The sequence below is a fragment of the Lolium perenne genome, chromosome 7, assembly GCF_019359855.2.
Source record: "Lolium perenne isolate Kyuss_39 chromosome 7, Kyuss_2.0, whole genome shotgun sequence".
NCBI lineage: Eukaryota > Viridiplantae > Streptophyta > Magnoliopsida > Poales > Poaceae > Lolium > Lolium perenne.
In genome coordinates, this window is record NC_067250.2 from 255349996 (window position 1) to 255359235 (window position 9240).

Consider the following 9240-nt stretch of genomic DNA (forward strand, 5'->3'; position numbering starts at 1 on the left):
CTTCTAGCTGCGCAGTGTTGTGTTGCAGTATAGGCTTTTCTTAGCTAAGTTTTAGTTCGAACATAGTTCTAACATATATTGCTTCTAATGCAACATAGTTTTTTTAAAATGGAGATTAATAGTTGCTTTGCTCTTAGAAATGATGATTTATATATTTGTTTCCTGCAAGATATTGAAACCCTAGAACTATAAGAGTGTAGGTTGCACGAATAAATAAGGTTAATAATTTCTGTTTGCATAAAATGGGAGTTGAGGGTTGAGTGGTGCAATATTTGGCTATGGTTATTCTATTACAAGTGCATATCACACATTTGATTGATTTATTGGAGAACTCGCATTGAAATTAGATAATGGTTCCTTGCACACCACTTTGTTTTCTCCGGATGCCATATAATAATAACATGTACACGGTTCAACATGATGCCATATAAAGCTTGATAAAATCAATCTCCAGAAGAATTGTTTTCTCTACAAGATGAACTTTTTCTATTTGGAACAAGTAGCGATGTTCATGTCTTAGTGATCAAGATAAAAATTTATTCCCCTTTGTTTAAAGGATGTGGAAGCCTTTTCATTCTAAGAGTTTTATGTGCAGATGCTCTTAGTCATCATTCTACCGTACCTATAAGAACAGGTTGTGGGTGAGGTTCTAATGCCTGTGAGGTCCTATAGAAGTTCTATTGTCTATTAATTGACCTGCTTGCTATTTTAGTGTTCCTTACCGAGGTACTCATCATGTTGGGTATACTCCTAATCTGATTTGCTATTTGATCATGGTGTGCATTGCTTGATCAACCCTATTAGTCTGAACCTCCATAGACAAAGCATCACTACGTTGTTTGGATGATGCACTTTAATTTCTAGAAACTCGGTCTCCTATTGTTCTCACCGTGACCTTTTTTTTAAAATCTTGATATAGTATTTGTTTCTTATATATATCTTAGGGTAGAGCAAAATCTTTGTTTGAACCCTTCTACTCTATTGAAAGGTTGATTTCTATTTGGCAGTTCGATGGTATTATCTAATAAATTTCCTTAACATGGATAAGTTATTTATAACTTCATATTTCTATTTCCTTTGTCGTACTATTTTGAATCTTTGCTGAACTCTGAGTTGGAGCAAGCATAATAGTACTATTTTAAATATATACTGAGCAAACACATAGGTATTGTATATATTTCCCCGAACTAAATCGACCTAAGATCACTAATTTGTATTTTCCCACTCAACTACCAAAAATGGATTAAACCTAGGATTTTTTTCCTCTATGTATATTTTACATTTCACAGTAATTTGCTATAGAGAATTTCTATTAAATAAGATATTATTGCTAGAAGTATATGAGGTTCCATTGTACTCAGCTTCATGAGATGTGCGATTAAACAAACACTTGTGTAGTAGTTGTGGCGCTAAGATCCATGCTATTATGGTTCACCTTTCCTTTATATGTTCGTATCCATTTTTATACTGTCTTTACAGTGAACTTTTTAATCAGATGCAGTTGTTTCTTCTGTAGTGCGATCTTTGCAGCTCAAGAGCTCTTATCAGACCAATATCTTTATGCGCTGGACATTGTCTACTGATAGCATGTGAAGATAGTGAGGATTGCTACCAGAGCATAGCTGCTTGCATTGGATAACGAATGAGCACGGATTGGAAGCTCCTTTCAATAGAAAATCCGTGTTGCCTGAGACCAAGCTCAAGGATGGGGATAGTTGGGATAATTTATCAGGTTGGCTACCGCCTCCTAAGTTTGTACATAATGAGACCATTGGGTAGTAATTTTTGCTGCAGATAAGTTCTCATGCAATAAATTCAAGTTTGAATTTGTTACTTGTGCCTCTTCCTCCTGAGTTTTTACATAGTGTTATTCCCTCTGGGACAATGATATTAGACATTCTCTAAATTTTCATAGAATTTACATGTGAATTCCACCAGTCTTGCTTTTGCCTTTGTGCCGGGGACGGAGTTGCCATAACCCTAAAGCCCATCTATAATATTTTTTTGGTTTACGTGGTACCGGTTAAGCGGCTCAAAATTTCGAACCAAAATTTTTATCCTCCTACTTGCAATAACTATAAACAAAGCTAAATCTTATAGTTTAGATTCTACATTGATTTTGCCATTTGCGCGATAGCGCAACCGGTCATCTAGTGATACAAAAAAGGGACAAAATGCTGCATGTGACCTAGCGTGGCTTCTCATCACTTCTAGCACTATAAGAATATATCAAGGTTGCCACTCCCTCCCTCCCAGAGCTCGCAAACCATGCATATCAAGTCTCTTGTTCTTCAAGGACCCAATGCATACAGTCAATGCTTCTGAGCATCTCAGGACACCCCCGTGCTGCATTTTTTTCCAGGATCCGAGCTGTATCATCTGCCCTTGGTGCTCTCAAATAGTCTTCACCAAACACCGCTATAACGGCTTGGCAAAATCTGTAGAGAGTCTGTGAACATATCGACTCCGCCATCCGCAGGTGGTCATTGGTTGTATCTGGAGGAGCTCCGTATGCAAAATAGCGCATTGCAGCAGTGCACTTCTGGATTGAGGTGAAGCCCCACAAACCTATACAAACTTGCTTGATCTTGAAATAGTCGACGTACTCCCCGACGCCGAAGACAATCTTCATGAACAGATCCTTATTTATCCTAAACCGGTGCCGAAATTCCTTCGGCGAATGAGTCGCCTCGCCGGCGAAGTAGTCGGCGTCAAGCGGCATGGCACCGGCTTGATGATGTCGGTTGATGTTCCTCCTCTTGCCTGGCTTTGAGCTGCCACATCGAGGCACGCCGAACAAAGGCTGGCGAACGCGGAGGAAGCTCATCAGGATCAGTTGTTGTTGTTGTTGCCGCCAGACAGTCGCAGCGATCTGCTCCTACGTGAACAACTGCACCATCATCTCGTCATCGATGTCCATCGCGGCAATCCGACAAACACCTTGCGGGCGGGGCGGTTGTGCGGCGGTGGCGGCGACCTCTGTTTGAAGGAGATATGCCCAAGAGGCAATAATAAAAGTGGTTATTATATATCTTTATGTTTATGATAAATGTTTATATACCATGCTATAATTGTATTAACCGAAACATTGATACATGTGTGATATGTAAACAACAAAGAGTCCCTAGTATGCCTCTTAACTAGCTTGTTGATTAATGGATGATTAGTTTCATAATCATGAACATTGGATGTTATTTATAACAAGGTTATATCATTATATGAATGATGTAATGGACACACCCAATTAAGCGTAGCATAAGATCACGTCATTAAGTTATTTGCTATAAGCTTTCGATACATAGTTACCTAGTCCTTATGACCATGAGATCATATAAATCACTTATACCGGAAAGGTACTTTGATTACATCAAACGCCACTGCGTAAATGGGTGGTTATAAAGGTGGGATTAAGTATCCGGAAAGTATGAGTTGAGGCATATGGATCAACAGTGGGATTTGTCCATCCCGATGACGGATAGATATACTCTGGGCCCTCTCGGTGGAATGTCGTCTAATGTCTTGCAAGCATATGAATAAGTTCATAAGAGACCACATACCACGGTACGAGTAAAGAGTACTTGTCAGGAGACGAGGTTGAACAAGGTATAGAGTGATACCAATGATCAAACCTCGGACAAATAAATATTGCGTGACAAAGGGAATTGGTATCGTATGTGAATGGTTCATTCGATCACTAAAGTCATCGTTGAATATGTGGGAGCCATTATGGATCTCCAGATCCCGCTATTGGTTATTGGTCGGAGAGAGTACTCAACCATGTCCGCATAGTTCACGAACCGTAGGGTGACACACTTAAGGTTTGATATTGAAATGGTAGAACTTGAATATGGAATGGAGTTCGAATATTTGTTCGGAGTCCCGAATGAGATCCCGGACATCACGAGGAGTTCTGGAATGGTCCGGAGAATAAGATTCATATATAGGAAGTCATTTTATAAGATTTAAAATGATCCGGAAGGTTCTACGGAAGGTTCTAGAAGGTTCTAGAAAAGTCCGGAAGAAATCACTAAGGAAGGCGGAGTCCCGGAAGGACTCCACCTCCCATGGCCGGCCAACCCTAGGAGGGGGGAGCCCACCTTGGGCTCCACCAAGGTGGCCGGCCACCCCCTCCCAAGGGAAGGTGGGAATCCCACCTCTAGTGGGAGTCCTAGCTTGGGTAGGTTTCATGTGATATGGAAGGTTTTGGTTTGGGGTCTTATTCGAAAACTTGTAGACCAACTCTTGGGTGTTCCACCTATATAATGAGGGCCAAGGAGAGGGGGCCGGCCACCCCAACACCACAAGGTGGCCGCACCCCTATAGTGGCCGGCGCCCCCCTCTCCCCAAACCCTAGCCGCCCCACTCCTCCTTCTTCCCCGCACGCTTAGCGAAGCTCCGCCGGGATTCTCCACCACCACCGACACCACGCCGTCATGCTGCCGAATTCAAGAGGAGCTACTACTTCCGCTGCTCGCTGGAACGGGGAGGTGGACGTCATCTTCATCAACAACCGAACGTGTGACCGAGTACGGAGGTGCTGCCCGTTCGTGGCGCCGTGATCAAGATCTTCTACGCGCTTTTGCAAGCGGCAAGTGAACGTCTACCGCAGCAACAAGAGCCTCATCTTGTAGGCTTTGGAATTCTTCAAGGGTGAGTCTCGATCATCCCCTCGTTGCTACCGTCTTCTAGATTGCATCTTGGCTTGGATTGCGTGTTCGCGGTAGGAAAATTTTTATTTTCTATGCAACGAATCCCGACACTGTTCCAGTCGAAACAGCAGCTGCCGTTCGAGGGGGTAGCGGCGGTGTCGATGGACAACGGTTCCTGGACAGGCGGAGGTGTCTATTGCAAGGAGGGGCGCGACAGCGACGGTGGAGAAGGCGATCTAGAGGGGTGGGACTCGGCTCGGGCGTGGATGGGAGGTGGGGAAAGCAGTGCAGTCAGGCTGCCAGGCGGAGCCCACGCACGATTTCTGATGTGTCGCGAGACGCCGGCGCGCCTGATCCGCGCCTTTTGCGAAGGGGCCGGCACAAGATTGCCGGCGCTTCTATTAGGCTCGAAAACGCGCCGATACTTTTTGGAGCGCGCTGGTGTGAGCCCTTTTTGGTCGGCTCCCAAAAAGCTATCGGGGCCGCTATGGGGCGCCCCGTTGGAGATGCTCTAAGAACTCTATAGTGAGTGGACAAATGGAGGTCTACGTGTAGCTCTTTATGTTCAAAAATTTGGAAATCATATTTTTAAATTTCAAATATTCTAAAAAAATCCTTGATGTAGCCAATGATGAAATCTAAAAACATGCAAAATCTCAATGTGAAATTCTTACTACTTTAGGCTAGACAAAAATGATAAATGTGTGGATCGGAAAATAGTGAATAGTGCACAATTCAAAACTATAAAACCTGTCAGATTTTGTCAACGATACAAAGAATTTCACATTAAAATTTTGCACGTTTGTAGATTTCATCATTGTTTACATCCAATAAAAAACTCGACCTCTCGGCCTCTGTTTGCAGTTTTCGCCTAGACCTGTCTATTAAGCATCACCTAGTAGACGAATTATACCCTATATAAAGGGTGGCTGATTTAGAACGCTCCCCTTGAACGAGCTACTTTTTATGGCGTATTTATCCTTTCATTCATCCACTGGTTGTGTGACACGTCGTTGCAATTTTTCTGGTTGGTACATTGACTCACTCCAGGGCTGTTTTCACTATTTTTTTTCCAAAGGGCTACCGGATACCGGTTAGGCTTTGCCTCTACATATTGTTGAGATCCTTCCGGTTACCTTTCTTTCCTTCACATGTTTATTCACTTTGGTCAAAGCGGTGCTAAGATCCCACCCCCACCACACACACGTCATCTCTCTCTAGATTCCCCCCCCCCCCCCCCCCACGATCTCCTTTATTCCCACCTCCCTGGCCGACCTCCATCTCCACCGGCCATGCCCTGGAGCTTCTCCCTTGCCGGCGGAGGAGATCGACGCGGTGATATGCTAGAGACGTGGGAGTCGCTCTGCTGGTGGCGGCGTCATAATCGAATTAGTGGAGGAGATTGTCGTGGTGCCGGATCATGGGGAGGAGGTCTGACCTGATTGGGTTCATGGCGCAGGAGACCTCCTCCGTGCCCGGTGGCTCTGAAGTGGGTCGGTTCCTTTGTTGGAGGTCGTCGTTCAGGCGCTCCGGATTCTCAACACAAATGCGTGTTTGACGGCGCCCCCGACTCACCGGCTGGTCTTCCGTGTGCGCGCTATGCATCCGCCTCGCAAACGACAGTCTGGAGACTTCACATCTCAACGCAGATGTAGTAAGCTGCTTCTCCCCTGTGTATCCCTCTCCCCTTAATTCAGATCGGAAATAAAGAAGCAGAATTAAGGTGCTTCTCCCCCGTGTATCCCTCCGCCTTAATTCAGATTGGAAATAAAGAAGCACCATCAACGAGGCATGCACAGTGAGCAGTGGCAGCGGAAACAAAAGGCGTGAAGTTGTGCTTGCCTTGTGGTGTCCAAGAGTTTATTTCCACCGGGTCTGCCAACAAGGAGGTAGCTGAATATAGTGTACGAGGGTACGTAGAATGCCAGCATCCTGTTCCCTGCGTCCAGGATGGCATCACCAGGTGCATCCATCACGGTCCCCTCTCGTGGAGGTCGAGCCTTGCTGTGATGTGGAGCAGGACGGCCACTCCATATCTTGGGTGAATAATCCAGGTAGCCCATATTATATACCCTTTGCTGATATAGTGACTGTTTCCTGAAGTTGTTCCAGTGATTGAACTGGGCTAAACTTTCAGTATAGTTTTATTGTGTCCATTCATTATAACGTGTTATCCGTGAGTTGTCAATTTTGCATGTGTTTCACTCTACGGACAAAGAATGAACCTAGGTGCAAGAGGTTACATTGTTCAGGATTTTGCAACCAGTCAGCTAGGGTAAATGGGGAGTAGTACTGCATGTGTCCACCCTGGATTGGTGAGAGATTAAATTTTTTGCTACAACATCCACGACTGTAAATTTTAAGTGATTGAGCCTATCTTGTGGTGATGTAATGCAAGACACACACAATGTTTACTGCAAGGTAATAACCAATAATTACTTAGCTCTCACAAATTCCCATGGATTCGTTCTTTGGAGATAAATAATAGATATATGGTCGTAAAGTACTACTCCCCGCTACTTTTCTCTTATAAAAATTTCAGAACATACAGAGGTAATGGAATCGTTGGTTTAGTTAGGGACTCCCCTTGGCCCTTGACACAAATGCAACTGCTTAAAATATATCCCCATAGCAGTACAATTAGCCATGTTACTCCTCCAATACTACTTTGCCTTCTCTCATAACTTCTCGGCATCATGCTCCATTTCTCATGCTTGAATTGACTAATTTATAGCTTGCGTAAGATCCTTATCCGAAAAGTTCATGCGCATGATACTGCAATCATATTAGGGTTTAAATTATTCTTTAGGAGCAGTGCTTTAAGTAAGAAGCAGGAAAGCGTTTCACCTAATATAGACCCTGATTCTTTGTTCAAATTATAGTGAACATGACCTCTCTTTTTTGTAACATGAACTTCTGACATTGGTCTTGGATCTTATCGAGAAAAAAATTCGGACCTCTCTTGCTCTGGTGATAATCATATTTCTTTTTATGTAAGATTCTTCACGTTATGGTGCTTATCAATTTTTTGAATCACATTTGGTGAACCCGAGTGTTTTACCGGTTTCTAAGTTTTCTTCAATTTAGCAGTACTAATTAGTAATTAACATGCAAATGTACCAGTTAAATTATAAAGACTTTCTTCTAAAAACTAAAAGCAACATGAAATTATCAACATACTGTTAGGGTAACAGCTAAATGATGTAGATTCAGTTGTTCATATGGAGAAAAGGCTAGACTAATATGGTTTCCTAAGAGGTGTCTTTATAGTAAATGATTGGTACCATGATCATATATTTGGTTTGGAAGCTAGCACTGTAGTTGGCATTAAAAGTGAGGCCATCTTGGTTAGTCCATCGACAGCCGACCAATGGGTGCATGCATATAATAATTATTTGGTGAGTTGGGCTTGCCTTTTACTACTATCATTTGTGTCACTCAAGTAACAATTTTACTAGATATGTTAAATTGTTACAATTTGACCGAGCGATGAATTAAACTATTATAATTTTACAGATAGACGAAAGAGTTCAAACCTTATAAGGTATTTGCCTTGAAATAAACTTTTTTGCTAAGATCGATAATGCGGAGCATACAGTTCACCATGAACAGTTGCAGTTAACTTTTTTTCGTTTCTTTTCCTGATATTATGTGTACTATTATCAGCTACGGTTTGCTCATTTCCACTTGCTTTTCCTCTGTATGAGACATTAATCAAAAATCTGAAGTATGCTCCTCCTGATTATGGTTTGTATGTCTTAGATGCAGAGAGAAAGGGTGGAGCATGGTGGTTAATCTTTCCCGTGTTTAGTCTTCTATTCTTTTATACAATCTTCAGTCCTGGGAGGGGCGTTTCTTCACTTTCCAGTTGCAAGGTAAGAGATAGATTTATTGGTTACTTTGTGTTAGGCTCACACACTTATTTCTTCAGTTTTCTTTTACATGCACTTATTTGTTAATTTGAATCTGTCTGGTGGCTTATGCATAGGTTTAGGTTGGTCAATCTAATGTGTCTCTCCACACTCTCCAGCCTTCAATTTGTACCAGTGTTCACGGCTGACTGAAGATATGATGGTGCAGGAAACCTAGAAGAGTAGCAATGCAAGCAATGTTGGTGAAAGATTTTGTACCTCAAGGGTCTCGGAGGAATGTTGTTGTGTGTGTTTCCTGGATCTGGGAGACCATTGATCACCAACAAAATGTCTATGAACTGGGTTCATTGTCATTGACCAACTACTACCTTCTAAACATTGAAGTACTCGATCCATCCATCATTACCTACACATGAGGTCTAAGCAGTTAGCCTGGCCTTATAATCTAATTAGTTATCAATGCTTACTCATCCTTTAGATAGCGAAAACTATAACAGTGTATACCTTTCAATATATTGCAGCTAAATTAATATTTACATCCTTGATTTCGGCATCATTGCTTGCTACCTGAATATTTACATCCTTGAATTTGCCACCACCTCCTGCACACAAAATGCATGCATTTAGCTTGGAATGTATGCTCTAATTTTTTTATGTAACACAACTAGCGGTAAGTTTCAGCCTATAGTGCCACTAATTATCAGAAGATATGATGATCG

General features: G+C 42.5%; 1 protein-coding gene across 1 annotated transcript; it reads right to left on the bottom strand.

Annotated features, from left to right (window-relative positions):
* Window positions 1-2275: 2275 nt before the first annotated feature.
* Window positions 2276-2722, bottom strand: LOC139833916 (uncharacterized). The gene has a single exon (XM_071824284.1). It carries the CDS (start codon window positions 2720-2722, stop codon window positions 2276-2278), a length of 447 nt encoding a protein of 148 aa, XP_071680385.1.
* Between the last annotated feature and the right edge of the window lie 6518 nt (window positions 2723-9240).